At 47.4% G+C, this 27966-nt stretch overlaps 1 protein-coding gene across 11 annotated transcripts in view; it reads right to left on the reverse strand.

The window, feature by feature from the left end:
- Positions 1–27966, reverse strand: part of SYNRG (synergin gamma) — a 1253369-nt gene that overhangs the window by 1032471 nt on the left and 192932 nt on the right. For 10 of the 11 annotated variants that reach the window (XM_069614681.1, XM_069614680.1, XM_069614679.1 and 7 more), the window contains one exon: positions 13696–13826. The exons of the other annotated variant lie outside the window; for it this stretch is intronic. In XM_069614681.1, coding sequence (XP_069470782.1) covers positions 13696–13826 — 131 coding nt within the window. The remainder of the gene's footprint in view (positions 1–13695; positions 13827–27966) is intronic. 11 annotated transcript variants of the gene reach the window in all.

A 27966-nucleotide genomic window follows, 5' to 3' on the forward strand; every position in this document is an offset into this window, starting at 1 on the left:
CTTACCAGGATGCGTAGGAGGATAAAATGCCGGAATAACAACCTTCTGGCTTAAATGAAATTCCGAAACCACCTTCGGAAGAAAAGAAGGACGAACGCGAAGGACAACCCTGTCCTTATGAAACACAGTGAAGGGTGGCTTAACTGAAAGGGCCTGTAACTCACTCACTCGGCGGGCTAAAAATACAGTTTTCAGGGTCAACAGTCTCAAAGGACAAGAATGCAAAGGCTCAAACGGAGCACCCATAAGGAATTTCAGAACAAGGTTCAAATCCCAACCGGGCACCTGGAAAGGTGACGGAGGGAACACATTAGTGAGCCCTTTCAGAAACTGAGAAATTTAAGTAATTTTAAAATAAGAACACCCCTCAGACGAGCGCTTAAATATGGACAGCGCCGCCAGGTGACCTTTAACGGTACCCACTTGCAAGCCCCTGTGGGCTAAGGAAAGCAAAAAAGACAGAACCACAGGAATGTCACATGAAAAAGGATCCACATTCTTAACCCTGCACCAGTCGCAGAACTTTCTCCAACGGCAACGGTACAGGGACTTTGTTTCCGGCCGTCTGGCTGAAAGCAACACCTCCATCACATCTTCAGGGAGGTCCCAATCCTTATACCTCAACCTTTCAGAAGCCAAGCGTGAAGGTTGAGGGATCTGACCTCTGGATGGAGAACCTGACCCACCCCTCCCGTGAGAGTAGATCGTCTCGGTAGGGAAGACGACGTGGAGGGCAAATGGACACGTCGAGAAGGTCCGGGTACCACGCCCTCCGGGCCCATGCCGGAGCAATGAGGATCATCTGGGAACCGAACCTCCGTAACCTCCGCAGCACTTGCGGGATGACGGGGACTGGAGGAAACGCGTACAGCAGTGGGAAGGACCAATCCACTACGAACGCATCTCCTAAGGCTCCTCTTGGAGGAAATTCCCGCGAGCAGAATCTCGCACTTCCGGTTGACACTGGAGGCAAAGAGATCCACTTGAGGGGTCCCCCAAAGGGCAAAGATCTCCAGGAGAATCTCCTGAGCCAACTCCCACTCGTGAGAGATCACGCTCTGCCTGCTCAGAGCGTCCGCCGTCTCATTTTCGTCTCTGGCCAGATGAACTGCTGAGATCGAAATGTCCTGCTAGAGGGCCCAGAACCAGAGCCGCATCGCCTCCCTGCACAGAGGAAGTCACCCTGCCCCCCCTTTTTGTTGAAGTAGTGCATGGCCACTGTGTTGTCCGTCAGAATCAGGACATTCTTCCGTCGCACAGTCGGCAGAAAAGCCTTCAGGGCAAGCCTGACGGCCATCAGCTCCAACAGATTGATATGGAGTCTGGACTCCAACGGAGACCAACGACCGCTGACTGTCAGCTCGTTGGCATGAGCTCCCCATTCCGTGAGGGATGCGTCTGTCACGATCGTCACCTCCGGCCAGGGCAGCCAAAATGGAGCCTCCCTCATCAGATTGCCTTCGACGGCCCACCACAGAAGGTCCTGGGCGGCACCTGAACGGGGTCCGACAACCTGCCGGAGGACTGTGACCACTGAAGCTTGAGGGCCCATTGTAGAGATCTCATCCGCAACCTGGCCTCTGGCACCAGAAGAATGAAGGATGCCATGAGGCCGAGCAGTCTCAAGAACTCGAAACCCGGGAGCGTCTGGGCAAGTTGAAACTTGTTCACCATCTGCTGAATGTGAAGAGCCCTTACTTGGGGAGGGAAACACTGCCCCTGGGATGTGTCGAGCAGCGCTCCGATGTACTGGAGCCGCTGTGTTGGCGTCAAGTGGGACTTCTTTAAGTTGAGGGAGAAGCCCAGCTTGTGAAGTGAGTGGCAGGTGACGGACAGATGATCCAGGACTTGCTCGGGAGAGCGTGCCCTGATCAACCAATCGTCCAGGTAGGGGTAGACATGAATCCCCCCTTTCCTGAGATGTGCTGCCACCAGCACCATGAGCTTGGTGAAGACCCTCAGGGCGGAGGTCAATCCGAACGGCAGGACCCGAAACGGAAAGTGCGAGTCGCCAACCACGAACCTCAGGTACTTCTTGTGCTTTGGATGGATCTGCACATGAAAATAAGCGTCCTTGAGGTCGAGAGACACCAACCAGTCCTGAAGTTGAAGGGCCTGGAGGACTTGAGAAAGTAACCATCTTGAACTTGTCCTTTCTGAGGAGCTTGTTCAAACCACGCAAGTCCATGATGGGTCTCAATCCCCAGTCTTTCTTCGAAATCAAAAAATAAGGGGAATACCATCCCTTGTTCCTCTACGCTACAGGCACCAGTTCTATGGCGCCTTTCTCCAGCAGGGATTGAATTTCCTGCGCAAGGAGCGGATCAGGACTCTTCAAAGAGATTCCCTGGTGGATTGTCGTGAGGCCTCTGTCAGAAAGAAAGACAGTAGCCGTGGGCTATGATCTCCAGAACCCACACATCTGAAGTAATGGCACGCCATTCCACAAGATGCTGCACCAGCCTTCCCCCAACCGGAGAAGCATGGGCCTCATGACTGAGCTGAAGCGGCTGCGGCAGTGCCTGAGGGCAAAGAGGCAACTGCTTGCGCGGCCTTGGTACCTCGAGTACCTTGTTTTCCACCTCTGGCACTCCTACGGTTGCCCCTTTGACTTGCAGCTCCTCTCGATTTACTAAACAACAAGTAATATCGAAAGGAACCTCCCCTCCATTGCTGTCCCCTAGGACGAAAAGGCCGAGGTTGGAGAACTGCAGCGCCCAATGACTTCGCTGCAGCTTTGGAGGTCTGTAACCTCTCAAGGCTCTCGTCAGCCTTGCTGCTAAAAAGATGGTCACCATCAAAGGGCATGTTGAGGAGCCGGGCTTGCACATCAGGAGCAAACCCCGACTTCCGCAACCACGCAAACCTGCGTATCGCGGTGCTCACCGCCATGGACCGGCTGATGCAATCGACCATGTCCAGACCCAACTGAACGGACTCACACATGGAATCCTTGCCATCCTGCACAATAGCAAGGAAACCATCCCGTTCCTCCCCTTCGGGAATAGGATCAGCCGCAAGGGAAATACAGTTCCACAGAGTGTGCGTGAAACGAGACAAGGCACAAATGGAGTTGGCAGCCTGAAGCGCCATACCCCCAGAAGAAAATACCTTCTTCGCTCAGCGGTCAAAACATTTGTCGTCCCTATCAGGAGGGATGGTAGGGTACGACGCCTGCTTTGCTGGGGCCGCAGCCGCCTGCACCACCAAACTCTCCGGAGTAGGGCGTCTGGTCAAGTAGCAGGGGTTGCCACTTGCTGGGCGATATTTCTTCGGCAAGGACTTGCTCACTGCCGGGAGACTCTCCGGAGAAGTCCAAGCCGCAGCCACCCTTCTCTGCAAGGCCATATGTAAAGGCAGTACCGGGTCAGTTGGGGGACCTTGGTCCAGGATATCAGTCAGGTCATCCTGCTGAAAATCCCCAGGGGGGGGCAGACCACCCCAGGTAATCCGGGACCCTCGACATCAGGCGCCGATAAGAGGAGTCGGCATGCGTGCCAGGCTCAGGCCTACCAAATTCCACCTCCGGAGAGGTGTCGAGCCCACTAGCATCATGCAATGACTGGCGCAGGTCCTCAAGCTCGCTATGACCAGAAAGGGGGCCATCAGGAACCTCTGCAGGAACCTCACCTTCCTCAGACCCCTCATCCACCTCAAATATAATCTAGAGGCTGGAAAGAGGGAACTGAAAAAGGAACAAAGACATGTTTTGCCTTAGCCAGAGCCTTTCTGGGGGTTCCCCCATAACACGAGGCATCCCCGACAAAGTCGCCTCGAAAGGCGTCGAGAGCGTCGATGGAATCAGCGTTGAGCGCAGCGCCGACAGCTTCGACGGTGTCAACACAGGCCTCGAGGGCAGAGTCCTGGGCGCTGATGGCGTCAACTACTTCCTCGGAGGCAGGGCCTCGAGAGAGTCGTCGCCGCCGGCATCAAAGTCTTCCTCGAAGACTGCACAGGTTCTCGCGTTCGAGGGCGTCGAGGACCGGGACCTGGAACGGGCATGCCTAGAGAGACCATCCTTGTCCGACCGGGGCCTCGAAGGCGACCGGTGGTCACGAAGGCGGACGAGCGGTGTCTCTAGCACAGCCAAGACCAGCGTCCTCCAACGGCGAGGACGGACCGGAGCCCTGCGATTGAAAAATCGCCAACATCTCCTTTCGGAAGGAATCCCATTCCTCAGGACTGGAATGCTTGATGAGACAAGCAACCCGCCGACAGGCGGAGTCCTCGGAAGAGGACGGGGAAGGCGACCTGTGACAGCGCTTCCTGGAGTGCCTCAACGAGGCAGAGGAATGGCGGGACCGACTCCCAGACTGAGAACCCTCGGACTCACGACGACAATGCAGAGAGTCGCCCCTCGAATCGTCTGTCGAAAGACCAGTGGAACGCGACTTCCGGGGCTTGGCCACCTTACCGAGCAACAGCTTCTTCTTACGCTCCCGCAAGGCTTTCGATGTGAGCGATTGGCAGTCGACACAGTTATCCATATCATGATCCTCCCCGATGCACCAGAGGCAAGCGTCGTGCGTATCCATTAGCGACATCTTGGACCCACACACCCGACACTTCTTAAACCCGGACCGCGGGGTGGAAGAAGCCGAATACATCATGCTCACAAGTAGCAATGAAGAAACAGGTTCGTAGAACCGAAAGAACAGGATTCAGGAGAATCGAGGCACGCAGTGATCTCCGAAGCGAACACGTCACAGACAAAACAGAACTGAGGCTATGGGCGTCTTGCGTCCTACTTATAACATCCGGTGACGTCAGCTCGACGGAGGCCCTCGAGGACAGCGTATCGACGTCCTCGACGCAGAAAGATTTTCCGAAGCAGCACAGCTGTGGTGATTACTGTCATAAATATGGAATACGTCGGAGGACCCAATCCCCTCGAATCAATAATACTAAGAACCCTAACTGCACTTCACTGCAATTGTAACAATACAATAATTCACAAGGAGACAGTCTCTTAGAACTGACAAAGGGACTAGTCTGTTTCCCCATAAGAATGGGTAAAACGAGCAAGGAAAGTACTTGCCCCCAAAAATTAGGCTACGGTTCAAAACAAAGCAAAAAAAAGTGTGTCCCATAGAAGTCTATGAAAGGACAGCAGCAAAAAGAAAATCTTTCCCAACAGTCTAGCACATTCGATTTCAACAGCCGTCAATGCCCTTTTTAGTTTTGGCTATTAGGTGGCGCTGAAAGCGACATCTTTGAAGCTGAAACCATGGTCATTAAAATAAGAGCTTTAACATGAGAGCTTGAAATAGGGGCTTTGGATGCAAGTTTGTAATGCTTTTCAATGCAGGGTGACATATGAGGATGGATATTATGTAGTTCGGCTATGTGTTCTACCCATTTAACACTAATCGCCAAGTGAAATCTATAGGGTTTTCCTCCCATTCCCACAACACACCTCTTTTGCACTCGTTGGCAGATTTTCTACTGTGTGGTGCATTTGTCAGCCATTTTTCCTTCCAAAAAGCATGCTGCCATGTTTGAATGTTATTAAAAAGTTATTTGATTGATGCTTTAAAATATATTTACTGCAGCTTTCAAGTTATGTTACATTTTTTAATGTATTTTTTATTTAAGATAAACAAGGGACTGTACTATTATGTTTTGGTTTAAAATGGTTCTGAAGATGCCCATTTAAGGATTTGTGGGGCTTGCCTTTAGTGCTTTCATGTGTAAGCAGTAGCTGATTGGCTGTCCAGTTTGTTAGTGATGTCACTATTATGTGATTGGCTTTCGAGTATGTGCTTTTTCCCCATACGGCAGCCACTTTCTTTCACTGAATCCGAGCAGGGCTCTAGGGCTGTAGAGAATAAGTCAACCTGATCTCATGTGTAATCGTTTTCAAACAAATTAATAGCCAGTACCGGCATCAGGCTTCCCAATGCCGCCGCTGCCGACTAGGAGTTTGCTTTCATAACTATCAAATGTTGTACAGAACACTTATCTGCAAAATAATATTTTGAGTGCTGTAAATGCTTTCTAATGCTTCGAAAGTGATGGGCCCTAGCCGGCCAAATATACGTTTTTTCTTTTAAAATCTTACCTTTCGTGGGGCCGCTGCACCGCGGACCTATTTTTGTCATCATCAGGCTCTGCATGGCCGTGGCGATGGCGGCCTCATGGAAGTTAGCCTACGTGTTTGAGGCAAGGCAGGGCAAGGACCAGGACCGGGCGAGGCACGGGCGGCAGCGTGGTCCCACTAGTCTATGACAAAAGGAATGAAATGTCGTTTGCAACTTTGGCCACTTTTTCATTCGTGCCGAGCCCGACTCAAGACAATTCTATGCCCAAGTCCGACCCTGGATAGCATTCATCTAAGTGAAACATGAACTGTGAATTTTTGCCTGGGCGTTTCCTTTCTTCCTTTTAATGTTATCGGCCTCATTAGTTCCCAAACGAGCTTCAGCGAGGGGACCCCGGTCCGGAACGGTGCACGTATTGGTCCGAAACCGAACCGGCTGCACTTCGCGAGAAAAGCCCATGCAAAGACGAACTTCTGAAATGCCATTTCAGGCAAAGATACACACATGGAAACTAGACGGGATAAACATGGTGCACGTGCCCACTAATTTGTCGTCATAAATAAAAGCACTAGTTGAGTATTTGTGTAGAATTCTCAACCGTCTTTTGCTGTCATTTTTTTTACATAATTCTAGTGCATGTTTTCTATCCTGATGTGTGGTTTATACACCAGATGTGGCCCTTTAACCTGGGTACAAAACGCTCTGAGCATGTGCTCCGAATGAGAGCACATGCAATCCTCAGATAGGAATCCTCAGATGGAGCTGGGTGTCTGTTACACCCCGCAGTTTAGTTTAGTGAAGCATGGCAAGAACATGTCAGTGGGAAGGAGATATACGAATATGCATTCTCCTCTGGCTCCTGAATATTGGGTAACAAAACATATTTAGTTTTTTTAATATGTGCTAAGGTGGAAATAGGCCCTAAAGCAGAAGTAGCACAGGCCATTGATTTCACAACAATGTCTTGCAGAAATGACTTTTTCCAAGTTATACAACACCATGCTCATGCTTGAAGGAAGGGTGAAGGGGGATGCATTTATGAGATGTGATGACTGATAAGGGCTTGAGAGTAAATTGATTACACAAAACACCTGGATGGGGTGACTGAGGAACGGGCTGAGGGGAGGGTGCTCTTCCTGAGATAACCGATTAACAATACTTGGTGTACTTTAACAGACTGTCAGATGGGGCACAAGGGGTAGAGACAAATACAGTGCAATAGTGACTGAAACAGAATGCTTTTTTATTTGCATTTTTAAAGCGCTCACACAGCCCGGGGGCATCGAGGTGCAGTTACAGGAGGAGCATGTCTTAGTTGCGTATTTATAACACGCTTAATACCCAGAGGTTTCTAAGCGAGGAGTCGGGGATCAAACCTGTGTTGCTTCGTGTCATCTTGCCTCCAATCGAGCATTTTTCTGCTGAGCTATCCTGAGTCCCGGGACAATGATTGCAACGCAGCTCTACTCAGAGCCATTTGGGTAACAGGGCGGTGGGAGGGGGTGGGCCGGGCGGTGACGGGTCATTCTACAAAATTGACAAATAAGATAACATCCACAGGTTTGCAACAACTTTATCAAATGCATTATCCCTTCGAGGACAGCAAGTATGGTCCAGATGTCTAACAAGTGTGGTCTAGAACTTAGAAGTGTGTTCAAATGCACTCTTGCCTCTGGGTTTGCCAGAATGCTGAAACTACTACACCTACCATGACAAGTGTTTTCCAACTTTAAAGCATTATACTTTCTCAACCCATGTGTGCCCTTCCCCATCCATCCCACTGCTGGCCTGTGGCAGCAGTTGCTGCAGCGCCAAACATGTGACATGGATCAGCAGCAATGTGATGGGCTGGTGGGCCAATCTAGGTAGGTCTAGCACTGAACTGGCGCAGCCGGCGCGCTCGTGCTGACATGCCCAGCATTATGGGGCCAATATTATTTGGGCACTGGCACTTATTTTTTTACAAATTAAGCACTGCAGCCTACCCTTCATGGAGTGATTGTTTGCCTTCTCAGATGCCCACATTCTGAAAGCCTGGATGCACGATGCATTGACGGGGTGACCATTCAGTGCATTTTCTTTCATGGACCCACAAGTAGTGTGAACTGGAGAGCGTGACAGCATTTTTAAAACAAGCATTGGCAATGTCAACTGTTTGGGCTTTTGTGTGGGCATGTAAAAAGGAACTTGCCATGCATACTATAAAACATTCAGGACCATCTTAACAGGCCCTCTAATACACCTATTTAACTTCATTAGAGACAAGGGGCGTACATCCGGTGATATGGGCCCAGCAACCCCAATATTGTTGTTGAAACCGGACAGAGACCCAACAGATTGTGCAAGCTATCGGCCGATCTCCTTATTAAATGGGGATGCTAAAATCTATTCCATGGTACTAGCCCGAAGACTAGCAATGGTACTTCCCGAAATAATCCACTCGGACAAGGCAGGCTTTGTGAAAGGCCGTCACACTTACGACAATATTCGCAGAGCCATAGATACAATAGACTGGGGATGGAGATCTGGACAAAGATTTTAAGTGGCAGCTCTGGATGCTTCCAGAGCCTTGGACAGCCTGCATTGGGGTTTTCTACGTCTAACCCTTGAAAGGTTCGGGTGTGGACCAACTTTCATCCGCATGGAAATGGCCAATTTCACAAACCCATCCACTAGACTAATGATCAATGGAAAACTTACAGGGAATATCCCCATTCAGAAAGGCACAAGACGGGGGTGTCCATTGTCACCTCCGATCTTTGCCATGCCTATGGAGCCATTTGCATGTAGGGTCCGCAATCATCCGGGAATCATAGGGGTTGAAGTAGGCACTGCAGTACCCCAAAAAGTGGCCCTATACGCGGATGACATTCTCTTGTTCCTAAGGGACACTGCAAGCTCCTTACCAGCAGCCATACAATTGTTGGGGGAATTTGCGAAGGTCTCACGTTTCCACATTAATTACCCCAAATCCAGAGTGCTAAATATTACCGAAACTGCCGAACAAATTCTGGAATGGGAGAATCAGTACCCCCTGAAGTGGGAACTCAAAGCGGTGAAATATCTCGGGGTACAATTGACCCCCAGATTTGAGAGGCTTTACGGGGCCAATATCCCAGACCTCCTAAAAACATTAGCAAGTGATCTAAAACGATGGCAACTACAGGAACTGTCTTGGTTGGTACGCAACGCATCACATCGGTTAAAATAACCATTCTCCCCAAATTCCTATATGTAGTTGGTGCTCTCCCAATAAAAATCCCGGGCCCAGCCATCCAAACATTACAGAAAGAAGTGTTGAATTTCATCTGGGGGGGGGTTGAGGGGGGAGACCGAGAATCCCTAAAAAAGTATTATTCAGACCACAAGCTATGGGCAGCACAAATAAACCCGATGATACAATGGTCATCTGGAGCAGGTCGAAATCAGTGAGTCACACTTGAAAAAACAGTGACCAAGACGCCCCTTAGGAACCTAGGCTTCCTTGCCACACGACAGAAAAGGGAGGTCAACTACTGGAATCAACCAGAACTACTCAGTGGTATTGTGACACGGTATTGAGAAATAAGAAGATCAGGGGGGGCACTCACTCTGATTGCTTATAACCCGGAATTTACCCCAGGAATGCAGGCTAACTTCTGGACACACTGGGGGGGGCGCAGAAAATAATATGGTCCTAGAGGATCTCTATGCAGATGGGTCCCCTTTGACGTTTGAGGAGTACAAGGCCAAATTTGGCATATCAGAACGGGAGCAATATCACTATATTCAACTTAGGCACTGGGTCTCAAACGCAAAGATGAAAGAAGAGGCAACTAGGAGCACAACAGAACTAGAGCGGACAATACAAGAAGGTCAACCAGACAAGGGAATAACTAGATTATACCGACTAATGGGGGCGATAGGCCCTGAAGAGAAACTCACCTACATGCAAAAGTGGGAGACATATCTAGGGGGGCCAATCTTTGGAGATACTTGGGGCCGTATCTGGCATAGATGCGCTAAGACTTCTAAATGCACCTCAATCAAGGAAGCAGCATACAAACTTTGCCTTCGTTGGTATATGACGCCCGTGCAAATGCATGCCATCAACCCAGAATACTCGGCTGCGTGCTGGAGGAATTGCTGACAACCTGGGGATCTTATCCACATGTGGTGGGCTTGTCCACTAGCAGAAACCTATTGGAAAGAGATCCTAAGCCACATTAAAGATATAAAAGGGGTGGCGCTCCCCTCTGACCCACTGGTGGTACTCCTGGGGGGAAGTGGTCGAAGGATGTTATGCAAAATCAGGGCCTACAGCCACGCTCATCACTCACATGCTGTGCGCGGCCAGACTCACTATCGCACAGGCATGGAAGAATAAGGACGGCCCAATGGTGGCCATGTGGTGGGTGAGGCTGTGGGGAGTGACAGCCATGGAAAAAGTAACAGCAATGGCCCACGGCTCATATTCAAAATATCGGAATATTTGGGTACCTCACATGAATTTACAGACGATAAAGAACAGATATATTTTAAACCCAGGTTGCTCCGTGCAATATCTATCATCTGAGAAACGCGAACACTAACCGAAAAGTGACGCTCCGGTTGAAATTTTAAAACAAGAATAGAACACTTTTCCATCCACAAGTTGGGAAATGGGGGGTGGGGGGAGGGGAGTTTGACATTTATTTTGTATGGTTAATATACATGAGCAATGGAATTGTACAGTACTGAAACCCCAAGATGGGGCTAGAAGGAGTTGGCATGAACAAAACAATGCACGTTTATCATTAACTGTTTATTGGTGTGTACATATCTATGTTGCTCAAAAACTTAAGTTGGTAAAAAAAATAAAAGGAACTTGCCAAGCACAGCAGTAGTGTTATTAACTGGCTATTGATGGTAGTGGGTGCAAAATGGTGCAAGTAGCTGGGCATCTAACAGCAGTGCCTGGAAAATGCCCAATACGTATACACAAGCCAAAACTGTTGGCTTTGCCAATGCTGGTTTAATCTAGGATTTAGACTGGATAATGCATTGGGAACATTCATTTAGAAAATACATCAAAGAACCTTTCCAATCGGACTTTAAAAAATTCCTCTGTGGGCTGCCCAAAGATTACATGTGCTCTCTCTCTCTCTCCTCTTCTTAAAAAGGTGGGGGCTCTTGAGCAGCCAAGCAAGATGGCCACTTAACGAGGAGCTCCAGCCCCATAAGATCTGTATGTTAAATGAATACTTCTCTGCCCAACGGTGAGAGAAACTGATACCGGCCGCACCTTAGTAAATGATCCAAGCGCAAGTGGACTCAGTGTGGTGAAGATTTGGGGTGTATTGAGGGAGAGGCGCCCGGCTGAAGTTGAAACGCGGCGAGCCTCAGAACTTTGCTGGCGACTCAGTGGCTGCTGCATGCATCGGCGTGGAACAGATCAGTGGCCGCAATTAGAAAGGCATCTGGTGCCTTACTCTTGGAGTGCCCCCGGGGGTGCAAGCAAATGCAGAGCCAGGATAGAGGCTTGGGACCCTGGTTCCCTGCAGAGATCGACGTATACCCGTGAGCCTGACCGTGAGCTCCATTTTGGGGGAGGGGGAGACTGCAACTTGCAGTGTCGATCCGAGACCTGGTCTTGTGAGGTGCGGCCAGGACAGTGACCTCTAGCGCCCTGAACACCTGGACGCCTTCAGTCCCCCACTCCCTGATACGAGGAACCGGAGGCATCCATGACCAGGGGCTGTGCTGCTGGTCTGCCGAAACACCACGTGAACGCCAGTGGCCACCCGTGTGGAGGAGGAGGAGGCTGCGAAGACACACGCACCGCCGAATACTCCGAGTGCTGGATGAGAAGAAGACACCCCTGCAGCCCTAGCCTAGGGACATTGCACTTTTGTTGGTTATTTTGTTAGACATCAGGTCCTCGGAGGCAAGAGACTTTTTTGTAGACAAGAGACTTAACCACCAAAGGCCCTGATAAGCTAAGCGCGGAACTGTTGGCTTGTGCTGGAAAAGCTCAAGCTTGTGCTGTGCTCCAGAGTCCTACCTTGTCCCATGCTCAAAGCGTGGGGAAGGGAGACCAGACTACCGCATCCTGACTTATTTGTGAACACTTCTTTCTTTCCTGTGAACCCTATCTCACACTCTGTATTTAGCGTAAGGATTGGCAAAATGTTTTTCTTAGTAGAGGCCCTTTTATTTGACAAGACGCCACTAGGACTGCCTTATTATCATTTGATGGTCGTTTGCTCCCATCTCAGATCCAAGCATAGATTAGGCGTTTTTCCAACCCGCATATACAGTTTAATAGATACCCTTGAACTGTGATCACTTGTGTCTGTCTTTGCTGTTGCCACCAGGAGTTCCTTACACCAGACAGAAAGGACTGTCAACCTTGATCCTTGCACGGCCGCTCGGGCCCTGCTGTCACAACTTCCTGATAGCACACACCGGCGTCCTGGCCTCCATGCAGGGCCCTCCTCGGTAGACTTCTTATCTGAAGGACTCCAACCCGCTCAGGATCGCTTCTCCCGGCCCGGTGTCTCCTGCGGTTCTCTCCTTCCCTGCAGTCGGCTTCCCCTTTAATGCACTTGTAGCTCGAGCCCTTGTGTGGAATTGCCCAACTACAATTACTGATTGTCACAATGGTTCCAAGGCGTCTTCCTCGTCTCAGTACCAGAGTGGTGGAATAGTTTGCTAGTGTTTACAACTCCTAGTCGTCTCTTCCTCGTCCCAGTACTAGAGTGGTATGGGAAACAAAAGGAAGTGATTGACAACAACCTATAAGGGTAAAGTTTGCTCTGACAAGGGAAAGGGGGATACCATGTCTCACCTGGAGACACCATCTGCCCAATCCCCAAGGAACCCCCACCCAGGTTATCCACCCTCTTCATCTCCACCCCTGGGGTCCGAATCCAAGAGCGGTGGCATTTCCTCTGGCCACCTGAAAAAGAGGACCCAAGAGGAGTAGGTGTGAGGATGCGTTCAGGTTTCTCACAGTACTTGCAATTTCAATAAGGATAATTAAGGCATTGAAGGTGCAGAAACCCACAGCACATGAAAAAAGAGGCCTGAAACAGACACAGGGAGATTAGCTTGGTCTAAATAAATAAGAGTAAAGTGGACGACCCCACAGACTGTGGAACAAGCAGATAAGGCCAGGCCAGACGCCGAGGTCATTCTCATCTGCCATCAAGTGCCGTTTGTGCATCTACATTCAAAGACTGACTAGCTCTGGGGACTCACAGGAAAGCAGATTATCTGAAATATTTGTTGATGTACTCAAAATGTCGCCTGGATACCTTTACAGGGGTCAAAGCAAGGTACAGAGCCAATGGCATAATGCAAAAAGGTCTGTAGCAAGCCCTGCAACCCAAGCCGCTACACCTACAGCACAGTCAGTGGCAGGTTCTATCCCCGACAAGGCCGAAACGACCCATCAACCTCCCTATGTCAATAACATGAGCACAGCAGATTAAAGTAAGAAGGCTTTTTATTCGAACAACTTGGGAAATTCCAGTTTGTGCAAAATGGCCATTACAATTGCAAACATGTTCTGCAAAACAACAACGTCCAACAAAGGTTTACAATTTGTAGATACTGTGGATAATTTGAAAGACATCTTTTGAAAAACAAAAAGGATTGACAGTGAAAGTTTAATCTAATACGCAATGCTTACTGTTGTTCTTCAGCAAACTGCTTCTGCATGTCTTGGGAGTACTGCTGGGTTGGCTGGCGCATCCTCATGTAAGGACTCTGTCCCATGTAAGGCATGCCATGTGACTGCATCGGCCCCATTTGCATCCCACCCTAATAAATAACATGTAAAAACAGTTACTCATAAACCATGATCTCCATTTTCATATCAAAATTAGCCACCCTTTTAAAATATTCTGCCGAACTGAGCCACTTTGAAAATGCTGCATTTGAATTAACTACTTACTGTGACTTTCTTGCCCTTTGGACCTTCTGTGCTTCAAGATAGCCCAAGGAAGGTGACGTGAGGAACCAGGAAGGAGACAAGGACACAGACCTTTGGTTTTGGCCATAACTTTTTATTGACAAAAGAAAATGTGGTTTGGGAAATGCCTCTGTCCCTACACCAAGAGGTGTTTCACCAACTCAAACAAAACTAAGGGTCAGTTGGATATCTGAATGTTCAAAGTAAAAATGTCCTGTGTCCAAAGTACTATTCTGGACTTCACATTCTAAAGATCAACACTAAGGTGAAAGGGAAAAATGTCTTTGGCCTTCAATAGTGTACAAAAAGGAAAAAAAAGGCGCAACTCCAACACAAGTTCCAGAAGGATAGAGTTCTTTGTTCCAGAGGTTAGCTCCCTTCCGAGATTTCTCTTCACTCAGTTTAATACTTTCAAGAATATCAGTTCCTTAAGTTTCTCTTGATCAACAACACAAGAAAACAACTTGACTGCGAGTCTGTATTTTGTTAGGATATCTGGTCTGGTTTTACTCCTCTTGATCAACAACACAGCCTTTCCTAGTCCCGATATATCCTCCTCAGGACCGTCTTCAGGTGATGTACTTCATATACACTGCTCAGCTTGTTCTTGCCTGGTGTGCTTCCTTAGCAGGGATTTCTCCTATTACCACACTTGCAACTGCCTGGTATATTCTCCTGCCAGGACTTTCTAATATGAACATTTTCACCTGGTATACTGTCCTGCCAAGACTTTTCTCAGGTGTGCTCTGTGCACACTCCCATGCTTGATAGTTACGGTATACTGTCACTATATCTAAAACTTTAGAGTGGTAAATTTCAGCATGGATCAGAATACCAGAAAACACAGCTAACATTTATTAAAGGGTAGTGGGGTAAATGGCTTAAGATGGGTCTGGATGGGGTTGGGATGGCGTAATGGTTAAAAAAATAAAATAAAACAGGGGTGTTGTGGGGATCCCTCCCACACCCCATCTTTTTCTTCTCAGTATTCTTGGGCTTATGGTAATGGTAGTCTGTTTCGGATAACTTATAGTCAAAGACTGGAAGAGTGTTCTCAATGATATAAACAGGCAAATTAGTTCTTGATGAATATGCAGAGTCTGAAAAGCATCCTTAGTTATTTAGTCAAGTCAGTTCTTGATTACTTACATGTGGAGTTTGGTAAGCTATTTCTAGGATCCTTCCTAGGTCGGTGAGGGGAGATGTGACAACATGCCATTTAGGCATGGTGAATGGAGGCGGTATCCTCAAAAGAAGGAGGTCTTATGCAATGATGTCATGACTCCGTCCCGTGGGCTGCCTTTCCCATGTGATCCTCCCTCATAGCCGCCCCCAGGGTCATGATCAGGTTGCGGCTTCCATCCCTTTGCCACATGGGGAGAGGTTACTGCCGAGAAAGAAGTGATGACACCATTGGATTCATCACCGGGGATAATCGGAAAACAGATTCACATCTAAAGTCACAAACTTAGTTGATTCTTCATTGACCCCTTCATACAGGCACTTCGATACAAACAGAACAATGAGCAGAAATAATGCAGTGTAAAACCATTTTTACACAGCATTTTGGGCAAACAGGTTTGACTTAACCACTCAGTGATTTTGGTAGCTCTATGTTGTAACTTACCGTTGCAAATTTCAGCCCTCATGGTATGCTTTAGGTACAAAGATATGCATTTCAAAGAAGTAAAATAAGAGAAATAGCTAATGTAGGCAAAGCGTATTTTACCTAATGCACAAACCAAGTTACAGCCATGAAACACATTGCGCAATATATGTGTGAATTACCCCAATAGAAATTTCTTTAGAACAGATCAATTAGAGAGGCAATGTATAAAGTGCTAGAATCTTAATAACCGCATTGGTGTAAATAGCAAGGTCATCTTTCAGTAGTGAAATCAACTAATTTAGTGTGCAAGGTTATGAACAAATGATTTAAATTCTTTATATGGCACCCACGGGTATCAAAGCACTGTAACAAAACAAAAAGACACCAGACAAAACATGAACAAGAAGCAGTGACCATGAGTTAATACATTTAAAAAAATAAAATCCGTCAACCGGTGTTAAAGAGCATCTACGTAATGGATTTGGAAAAGAGAAAAGGTCTTCAATCATTTCCCGAAAGAAGAGAAAATGTGGTGTATAAGCGATCCGTTGCTTCTCGAACCTAGGTCTGCGCTCAATAAATACAATACAAAAATAATGAAGAATAGAGTACGATCCGACGTTTGATGCGTTTGCCGAGTAATAGCTGCTGAAAGTAAGAGCGCAAGGCACGAGCGGGCTTGTGCCACTGAAGACAGTCCAAGATATGTAGGTGCTTTGCCATATAGACAGACTTTTGACCTTGATCCTCTGCGCAACTGGCAGCCAAATGGAGATTTCTTTTAAATTTTCTTTTTTTAGGACTGGTGCAAGGCCAGCAGTTAATATTAGGCACTATTTTGGCAGCCGCATTTTGCACCTCTTGGAGTCTGGCTCCTCTGTAGGCTAGACAGCTCCCACTAGCAGGACATTTTCATATTCTAATTTACTTCCGATAATAGCTCTAGTGATGGCAGAGTGGATATCCGTGATGGAAGGCTTAAATCTGTCGAAGCAACCATATGTAATAAATGACAACAGTGGCAGAGATATGAACATTCATGCTCCTACCCAAGTTAAGGAAGATGACCAAAGACTTAGCTTTTTTCATTAGAGGAATAGAAAAAGCCAGTATTTCCCAGTTTCTTTGACATGGTTGGAGTAGCCAACAGCAGTAGCTCAGTTTTCAGATCGTTCAGACAGAGCCAATTGTCTTTCATCCGACCGCTGATGACATTGAATGTATCTTTAATCAGGCAGATGTCAACAGCCTTTTTTCCAGACAGTGTGAACAGCAGTTGTCTCATATCAGCATTCTTTTGAAACACGATTTCCCTGTCCAGAATTGCATTGAGGAGTGGCTTGATGTACAAGCCAAATAACAATGGTGATAGACAGGTGCCCTGTGGCACTCTTGTAAGATAGAGTGGGCTTTAGATGCTGATGATGCTGTTTGACCCAACACTACCATGGCTGATCTGCCTCGCACAAAGAAGTTGATCCAATTGAAGGACAGTTTACTCAAATTAAGATCTTTAGCAAGACAAGCCATGAGGATATTGCAATAAAGGACATCGAAGGAACCTGCAAGATCCAAGAACATGTATAGAATCTGCTTTGCCTTCATTCAAGCATCAGAAATTATTGAATATCTAGCATGGATGTTTATGTGCTATGCATATGGAAGAAGCCCGATTGATATGTCCCAAGTAAATTGTGCATGGCAACTGAATTCTGTATTTGAGAATAAGCAATTTGATCTAGTATTTTCAGAAGGAAGCTCACATTAGTAATGTGGGGGATCATTCACAGGATCATTTGGGTCACGTGAGGCCTTTTTGTTAATAGGTGTAATGCAAGTACCCTTCAATGAGTCTGGAATGAGACCGGTGGAAGAGATCTCAGTTAGGATTGTGGTAATTGCATTAACCAAGTTCAGGGAGCATTATTTAATGATTTTATCACAGCAGATATCATTTAAACAGTTTGTAGCTTTAAGCCCTTGAATGATTTTTATACTTCAATAATTGAGATAGGCCAAAATGATAATTGAGGTATCGGGACCCGTTCTATTTCTGGAATTTTGCGCACAAGTGATCCATACGTTTGTTGCACCGCTCAGAAGATGTAGGAGGGCCAATGGAGGCAACATGCACCTGCTCTAAGGTGCACAATAAGTTAGCAGTTCTTTGGAGGAATTGGCCACCATAGAGATGTTAGTGCTGCAAGTACCCTTCTTGGAGGTTAATAAGGCAGCTTTCTATTGAGCTTGTGCAGCAACCCATTCTTGCTGGTTTTCATCAAGACCGGACATGTGCCATTTTCTCTCCACGTGTCGCTTAATTCTGCGAAATAATTGTTACAGTGGGAGCATCAACGGCCACATTTTTCTGTAATCTGATCCCGTTTGGCTTCAGTGGAGAAACGAGGTTCAAAGCATCCTTCAAGGAAGAGTGGCAACGGTTGATCTTTCATTCCAAAGATTTTTCTAAGAAAGAATCTTCCTGTAGTGGCATACGCAAAGGGGCCATCGACAGACAGGAGATTCTATTAAGGTTCTGGCATAAACTTCTAGTTGTGCCAACCTTGGAGGTCATGGTTTTTCCAGGCATGATTAAATCAAACTTGAGCACCGAGTGGTCAGACCAAGGGCAATTGGACAGGATAATTGGAGTGATGACATAACAATTGACAAGTATACAATCGATAGTATGCCTATTTTCAAGTGTAGGGCCCATCACTAATTCAGACAAAATAAGTTAAAGACTGGCCAAACAGTCCGATGCTTCTTTGACATTGGAATCCATAGATCGCAAATTAAAATCTCCCAATAGGATGTTAGTTGTATCGGTAAGTCATAAATGTTATCAACTGCTTCAATAAGGGAGTGGTATAAACATGAGAAATTGTATGAAAGATAACTTGCAGTTTAATGTGTAACATCTTGCATCCAGATATTGCTCGGAACTGTAATGCATGTATGTTAAGGGTTTTAGAATATATAACAGTTTATCCCCTCCCACCACCAACTCAATCCAAGCGATCTTGCCGGAGGATACGATGGGAATCCAGTACAGCAATAGAAAGAGGGGACAGCTGCCGAATGAAGCCAAGTCTCAGTTAGAACCAGGATATCAATTCTGGATTCAATAATGAAGTCAGCAACCTCTGTAGCATGTTTAACAAGATATTGTGTTTAAGAGGGCACATTTGATCACATAGATAGTCTTACTGTCTTGATTTATTACAATAGGCCCACTGGGTAAGCAGGAATAGTCTTTCCTGGTGTGGTTCACCATCATGGCTGAGCAACTGACAGAGGACGGATTTATCGGGAACATTTTACTATTTATCCGGGCTGGTTGTCTCTTCTATCTGTAGATCCATTGTCTACATCAATATGTTTTTTTGTGTTTTTTTTAATTGAATTTATTATACGCCCAGACCCGGAGGTATCACGGCATAGTTACAGACAGCTTAGGACATAATTACAATCATTGTACAAGAAAATATACAAAAAGAAGGTAGATCATCAAAGTCAAGGCAGTATGCATTAGGTGTTGTCAGTGGGACTGGTTACAATAGGGGGAACGGAGGCAAGGGACTGGCTCTGAGATGGGGTCAAGCTAGGTTAGACTGTTGAATAGCCATGTTTTAGTGCTTTCTTGAATATAGGGAAAGATGATTCGGTTTTGAGATTCTTAGGAAAAGTATTCTAGAGTGTGGGAGCCTGGACTGGGAAGCTGGTTCCTCCAGCCCTACTACTCTTAACGAGGGATGGCCAGCAGAGATTCAGCATTATATCTTAATGATCTGAGTGGCTGTTTTTTTTTGTGGTGGATTTGTTAAGGTATCTAGGTGCTGTATTGTTGATACATTTATGCGTGATACATAGGGCTTTGAATATAATTCTAGCCTTAACTGGCAGCCAGTGCACCGCTCTTCCAATATGGGAGATGTGGTCTGATTTTCTTAATCCTAATGAAGCTCGGAGGGCTTGGTTTTGGATGAGTTGGAGTTTGGCTAAATTTGCCTTAGAAGTACCTAATAACAGAACATTACAGTACTCTACTTTGGATAATATAAGGGCTCTCGCTAGTGTGATACAGTTGGCTGGGGTGAGGAACTGGCGGCTGAGGGCTAGGAGTTTGGCTGTGTAGGAGGTAGATGAGGCTAGGGCATTGGTGTGCTTTGTCATGAATAGGTTGGCATCGAGGTAGACAGCAAGAGTTTTGACTTGTTTGAGTACAGGTATGCTGGAGCCATCAATTATAATAGAGTTGTAATCGGGATGGAGGGTGCTAATTTTCGAAGGTGAGCCCATGATGAGAATCTCAGTTTTCTCATCGTTAAGACAGACTGTTTAGGGCCATCCAGTTCTGTATAATTGCATAAATGTTGTGTATTAGAATGGTGTCAAACTCGTAGTCTCCAGAGAGTGGTACGAGTATTTGGGTGTCATCAGCAAAGTTGGTGTAGATTACACCCATATAATGCAGTGCAGCGAAAAGGAGTTTAGTTAGGGTGTCCGATTTGCGGGGATTACCGATATCTGACCCCTGTCACTGTATTTATATTCCCCGGGGAAATCCGATAAACACTGCATTTTATATAATTTTAACATAATTGTGGCAGGAGCAGGATTCAAACTACTGTTTTGTATGGTCTTGTTAAGACCGACGCAATGTCGATGAGCTATTCTTCCAACCCTGGCTAGAGCAAGCTCTTTGAACTGATATTATTGATCACTATTGCCACCTTGTGTCAGAAGGTTGAATTAACTAAATCTATCCCACACACTGATCTGAACAGATTTCCTTTCCAACTGGCTGCAGGGGAAAATGCTGAGGGTGCTGCCTTGTGTTTTCTTTGGTGGTAGCAGTGGCGGGCGGAGGAAAACTCCTGAGCGGGCCGTCTGGGTTTGGTGTTGGGCACCAGATTATTTATTTCTGCAATGTTGATTGCAGAAATAAATACGGCCTGGTTTATTTATATATTTGGGCAATGTTTGTCAGGTCTGTGGACCCGACAAACATTGGCCAAATAAATGAATAAACAGGGCTGTGGCTTTGGAGCGGGATGTGGGGAGGATTGCTACTGCCTCTGGTGCCCCCTGCAAGGGAGCACCAGAGGCAGTTACAGGCCTCCGCCGGCACCGTTTATTTGTCCAATGTTTGTTGGGTCAGTGGACCCGATTACTGTATTTCTGCACTGCAGAAATAAAGTAATCAGGTCCGTGGACCCGACAAACAATGGACAAATAAATAAACAGGGCCGTGGAAGAGGAGCGGGATGTGGGGAGGACTGTTACTGCCTCCGGTGCCCCCAAAGGGCACCGGAGGCAGTTACAGGCCTCTGCCACAGCCCGGTTTATTTATTTATTTGTCTGTGAAGCCAGCTAATTTCCGAAACATATGCCACGCAGCTTCATGGCCATGACACTTTTCACAATGTCCAACTTGAGCACCAGACTTTTTGAGATGTTCATGTCTTACGTATTCATCTTCTTTGACAATGTTTCAGATCCTCTTATTAATCACCCACTGCAAGCTTTGTGTCGTGTAGGTTTTGTGCAGTTTTCTAAATAAAATGCATTCAACTCTAATTCATCACTTTTCTTCCCGTTTTATAATTTTTAAGTATTCCAGGTATACCGGTGACGATTGGTCACTAAAAAGAGCACAACAGGATTCTATTTTACCATAAGGACCATTCAATTCAAGATAGTATTTTCAACTCAGTGTCAACTTACTGCAGAGACGCTTGCAATAGAGCTCTTGGAGATGCTCTCACAGCAAGCTTCATTCCTATAACACTATATATTCTACTGCTGGTATTGTCCCAGAGGAAGGTGCTGTACAGTAAAATGTGACCGCAGTGTAGCTCTATGAAAGGATGATCTTCAATTCTGGGACACTAAGGAAGAGGAATTCCTGTAACATTCCACTAGAGAGAAATCCCTGAAGAGAAAAATGTTCACTGCTGAGATTCTACCTGATGAAGATTTTCAGAGACATGTCACTGCAGGAAGGCTAGTTTAGGAGGATTCTCTTCACTGTTGAGATGAGCCCGGAGTAAGACGCTTTTGAGAAACAGGTGGCTACATGGAAGCTCACTTACGAGTAATGTCTTAAATGAGTTGACGACTTGTGAGAGGTGGAACTTGAACCCATAATCCCCAGCTTCGGAGGCTGATGCCTTATCCATTAGGCCATTGGGCCACTTGATGGGTGAGCTCTGATCTGACCGTGATAGACTGAGTGAACACCCTGTCACACACAAAATGAACACCCCATGGAAAAAACACAAAATCATGAAGTCACCAGGTCAACAGGTAAAGCAGGTCTTTGAGTTTGGAGAACACACCCTACATATGTAGCATATGATGTTGCAGTGAGCGAAGGTAAAGAAAGGAAAAACACCTGCAACACAAACCCTTCCCCAATTCATATTTATCCCTTTTAACTGAAGAGGGTATGCAGTGTGGTGGTTGCTACACCTCGCCATCGTGTATTGAAACAGTTTTCGTTTGGCTTCAGATGTTCTGTCTTCTAAATAATTTGTTAATACTGGTGCTTTGAACAGATGGAAATTAAGATCACAAAATAGGGCCAAATAGTCCTGACATGCACCAATCCTTACAAATTGCTTTGAATTGGCCAATTGTGCTGTGTTTACATAATATAAATGAGTGGCCTAATGGATAAGGCATCAGCCTCCGAAGCTGGGGATTGTGGGTTCAAGTCCGACCTCGGTCGTCAACTCTTTTAAATGTTGAAACAATAAAAGAACACTTCTGTGTTTACATTGGAAAAAACAGGTATATGCGATTTTTTTAAAGGGGCAAACAGAAAAACACTGATAAACAGATCCTGAAATGTGTTACACTGGAAAAACATCCCCGGAAGTAAAAAAAAAAAAAAATGTAAAAAAAAAATCCCCTAAAACAGGAAACCCTAAGTTTAGTATAGGCATTGTATAGTGTGGGTGAGAGGCAGGAGCCTTGGGGGACACCAATTGGTACAGGGATGGGGTCGGCTGCTTCTTTACCTATACAAATTCTGGAAGTGCGATCCGCTAGGAAAGATTTAATCCAGCATGTTGCTTCGTCAGAGAACCCAAAGTCTTTGGCTAGTGTGGTACAGAGTTTATCGTTGTCTACAAGGTCGAATGCTGCCGATAGATCCAATAATAGAAGGATATATAGTTTCCCCTGAGTCTATGATAGTGTCCATCTGGATTTTAAGATCAAGGAGGGCTGTTTCTGTGCTATGTTTGGGACGGAATTCTTTGTGAGCCCTTTCAAAAATGGAGTGATTAGTGGAATTTTAAAATAAGAACATTCCTCTGAAGAGCGTTTAAAGATAAACAGCGCTGCCAAATAACCTTTCCCCGGTGTGCCAAAGAAAGCAAGTAGGAGAGAACCTCCAAAATCGAATACTGAAAAGGATCCACATTCTTTCCTCTGCACCAGTTGCAAAACCTACACCAACGGTACAGAGACTTTGTTGCGGGCGGCATAGCTGAAACCAACACCTCCATCACATCATCCGGGAGATCCCAATCCCAAAATCTCAACCTCTCAGAAACCATGCGTGAAGGTTGAGAGTCTTGAACGCTGGATGGAGAACCCGACATTCCTCTTGCATGAGAAGATCCTCTCTGTGGGGGAAGACGTATTGGAGGACAGATGGACATGTCTAGAAGGTCCGGGTACCACGCTCTCCTGGCCCAATCCAGAGAAATGATGATCATGCGGGACCCAAACAAACGTAACCTTCTGAGGACTTTAGGGATGACAGGGATCGGAGGAAATGAGTACAGAAGCGGGAAGAGCCAGTCCATGACGAGCGCGTCCCTAGAGCTCCTATCGGAGGAAATTCCATTGAGCAGTACCTTTTGCAAATTCCGGTTTGCACCGGTCGTGAACAGGTCCACCTGAGGGGTTCCCCAAAGGGTGAACATCTTGTGAACGACTTCCTGAGCTAACTCCACTCGTGAGAGACTGCGCTCTCCCTGTTCAGAGTGTCCGCTGTCATGTTCTCCGTGCTGGCTAAATGAATCGGCGAAAGGGACATACCCTTGCTCATTGCCCAGAACCAGAGCTGCATTGCCTGCCTGCACAGAGGTAGTGACCCTATACCCCCTCTCTTGTTGAGGTAATGCATAGCCACTGTGTTGTCCATTATCAGGACATTCCTCCCCCATACAGACAGCAGGAAAGCCTTCAGCGCTAGTCTAATGGCTTTCAGCTCCAAAAGATTGATATGAAGTCTGGACTCCGATGGAGACCAACGACTGCTGATTGATAGATCGTCGGCATGAGCTCCCGAACCCGCCAGGGAAGCGTCCGTCACCACCGTGACATCCAGCCATGGCTGCCAAAAAGGCTCCCCTTTCATTAGATCTCTCTCTTCGGCCCACTACAGAAGGTCCTGAGAGACCGAGAATGGGACATGAAAGAGATCAGACATCTTGCCCGGAAACTGGGACCATTGAATCCGTCGAGCACACTGAAGGGATCTCATTCTCAAGCGGACCTCTGGCACCAGAAAAATGCAGGATGCCATGAGGCCGAGCAACCTTAGAAATTTGAAAGCCGGCAGCCTTTGGGCTTGTTGAAATTTTGTGACCATCTGAAGAATGTGATGAGCCCTCACCTTGGGTGGCGAGCACATCCCGCAAGGAAGTGTCCAAAACGGCCCCTATGTACTGGAGCCGCTGGGATGGTGTCAAATAAGACCTTTTGAAGTTGAGGGAGAAGTCCAGCTTGTGAAGGGAGTGGCAGGTGACATCGAGATGGTCCAAGGCTTGTTCGGGAGAACATGCCCTGATCAGCCAATCGTCCAGGTAGGGGTAGACGTGAATTACCCCCCCCCCTCCACTGAGGTGTGCTGCCACCACCACCATGAGCTTGGTGAAGATCCTCGGGCGGAGGTGAGCCAGAAAGGCAGGACCCGAAACTGGTAGTGGGATCCGCCAACTGCGAACCTGAGGTATTTTCTGTGCTTGAGATGGATCGGCACATGAAAATAAGCACCCTGCAGGTCCAATAACACCAACCAATCCTGAAGTTGGAGGGCCTGAAGGATCTGAGAAAAAATGACCATCTTGAACTTGTCCTTCCTGAGGAACTTGTTCAAGCATCGTAAGCCCAAGATGGATCTCAGTACCAGTCCTTCTTGGTATCAAAAAATAAAGGGAATACCAACCCTTGTTCCACTCCGCCACAGGCACCGGTTCTATAGCGCCTTTCTCCAGCAGGGCGAAAATCTCCTGCAACAGTAGCGGATCCGGGAACCTTCAAAGAGGGTTTCCCTGGTGGATTGTCATGAGGCCATTGGAGAAAAGGAAGGCAGTAACTTTGGGCGATCGTATCTAGAGCCCGCACATCTGAAGTAATGGCTTGCCATTCTTCGAGATGCTGCGACAGCCTGCCCCCCACTGGAGAACCATGAGTCATGGCCTCAGAGCTGATTAGAAGCGGCAGGCCCGGAAGGCAAAGAGGCAGCTGCCTGAGTGGCTTTGGCACCCCTACCTCGTACACCAGGAGGCAACTACGGAGGCCCCTTTGACTAGGCATCCCCTTCGCCTTTCCAAATGAGGACTAATAGCGAAAGGAACCACCCCTCCATTGTGGTCCCCTAGGACGAAAAGGCAGAGGTTGTCTGACAGCCGCGCCAAAGGAATTGGTGTCCGTCTTGGAGGTCTGCAACTTTTCAAGGTTCTCGTCAGCTTTGCTGCCAAAAGGATGCAACCCGTCAAAGGGCATGTTGAGAAGATGGGACTGCACATCAGGCGCAAAACCGGACTTCCGCAATCACGCAAATCTGCGCATGACGGTGCTCGTAGCCATGGACCTTGCGACACAATCTGCAGTGTCCAACCCAGATTGAATGGATTCACACATGGCATCCTTACCATCCTTCATAATAGCTACAAAGCCATCCCTTTCTTCCCCTTCGGGAATATGCTCAGGCACAAACGAGCGCGCCCATCCATCCATCCATGCATGCATGCATTTATCGTACCTATCCGGAGGGATGGCACGTTACGCTGCCTGCTTCGAGGTGGCCGTAGCCACCTGAACCACCAAACTCTCGGGAGTGGGGTGAGTGGACAGGTAGCCGGGGTCGCTACTGGATGGGCAGTATTTCTTTGACAAAGACTTGTTAACTGCCGGAATACTCCGGGGAAGTCCAAGTAGCAGCCACCCTTTTTTTGTAAAGCCACATGAAAAATGGCAACACCGGCTCAGTGGACGGACCCTGATCCAAGAGATCCATAAAGTCATCCTGATCAAACTCAACCTGAGGCCTGGGCCAACCCAGGTACTCAGAAACTCTCAACATCAGTCTACTATAAGAGGATTCAGCATGTTCACCAGGCTCAGGTTTCCCAAATTCCATCTCAGGAGATTTGTCAAGGCCACTGGTATCATGTAAGGACTGACGGAGATGCACAATCCAACTGTCTTCGTCAAGGAGACATTCTGGAGCATTAGGCATCCCATAAGGCAGACCAAATGGAACAAAGTCCCCATCAGACCTCTCCTCACACAAAGGGGCTTCTGATGGCAAATCCTGTCCAGTAGGCGCCGATGGCATAGACGTCGAAAAAGGCTTTGAAGGTCTGACCCCAGGTAAAGACCAGACAGACTCACTTGACGGACATGGCGCCGATACCTTTGCCAGCTTCACCGGCTTCAATGGTTTTGTGGGAGATGAAGACCGCGACCTGGACCTGGCACATCTCGGGTGATCCCCTGAAGCCTTCTCCGAACGGGACCTCGAAGGCTCCCGAAGTTTATCGCGCCGACTGCCCGGGCCCGAGGATGCACATGCATCGGACCGAGACCGTTCCTTGCCGGCTTCAACCGAAGGCCCGGACGGAACTGTGCCGGGAGATTGAAAATCTGCATCATTTGCTCCCGAAAAGCCTCCCATTCCTCTGAGGTAGAGGATTTAGTGGGGCATGACATCTTTTTCGGGTATCCGTCAACCGACGAGGAAGGCGAATGGTGACGCCACTTTCGGGACCGCCTCGACGAAGAGGACGAGTGGCGCGAGCCACTCCGGGACCTACATCTTCTGGACGTTTTCCAATGAGGAGACTCTCTCGACTCGTCGGTCGACATACCAGCCGATTTGGATTTACGGGTTTTGGAAACACTGCTTACCTTTAATTTCCCCTTACGCTCCCACAAGTTCTTGGCAGTAAACGACTGGCACTTCAAGCAGTCGTTCCTGGTGTGGTAATCGCCCAGACACCACAAGCAGATACGGTGCGGGTCCGTGATGACATCTTGGACCCGCAGTCCCGACATTTCTTGAAGCCCGATCGCAGGGTCGTCGGGTGGAAGAAGACAATCGTAATACAAAGTGTAAGACACGAGGCGCGCCAAGTTCTCAAAGCAAACACGTTTGCGGAAAAGAAAGAACTGAGGCTATGGGCGCCGTTCGTGCAACTTATAACATTACCCTAAACGGAGGCCTCTGAGGGACATCAACCTGATGCCATGACGCCCTCTGCCGAAAGAAATTCCAAAGCAGCACAGCTGTGGACATTACATGTCATAAATCAGGAATATGTTGAGAACACAATCCATTCGTAGTATTAGAGTATTAGTCTGGATGGAGTCACCGGCAGTGTTCCCTCCAATTTATTTGGGCCGTGTGCGCTAAAGAATAGTTGTGTGTGTGTGCGAGCTGTTTTTCAGTCATGTGCGCAACTGAGTGATGCGCTGCCAGACCGGGGGTGGTCGGCGGCAGCGTGGCACAGCGCCCCACCAGTGAGCAAGGCTTAGTGATCAGATTCCACAGTGTGCAAGCGAGGAATGCGAATTTGCGGCACAACAAGCTCTACTTCAAGGGACATTTGGGTGCTCTATTCTCCTCCCAAGACTTAAGCTCATCTCAAATTGTGTCCTTATCCACAGTCGTTAAACATCCTGCCCTGCCATTCCCAGCCAGTATAAAATGTCAGTATATCTTCTGGCGTTTCTCCAATGACAACTTAAAATCATTCTTCTTTTATACAAATCATTTCTATCGCTGCTGCCACTTTGGGGATGACATCATGGGCTGTAGCTAGGTGGCGCATTGTACAAGTGGGCAGGTTGAGATTCAGCCCTCCCTCACCCCCCGAAATGTTGGGTTATGTTGATGACATTACCTACCTGACATACACTACAGACCCTTCGGCAGGCAGTGCACAGACGAAAAACAGTGCTCGCCGCAGCTGCAAAGGCTCTGCAAGTACTAATGTAAAGGGTTTCATTGTTAACTTAGCAACCCCTTTCGTATGCATATGTTTTTAGGCAATTGATGGGGTTAGTACTTGCATGTCAGGGCAGGGACTGGGAGTGATTAGAAGGGTACTAAGGGGCAGGAGAGAGCTCAT

Source organism: Ambystoma mexicanum, chromosome 9, assembly GCF_040938575.1.
Source record: "Ambystoma mexicanum isolate Mex_15411 chromosome 9, UKY_AmexF1_1, whole genome shotgun sequence".
Classification (NCBI taxonomy): Eukaryota; Metazoa; Chordata; class Amphibia; order Caudata; family Ambystomatidae; genus Ambystoma; species Ambystoma mexicanum.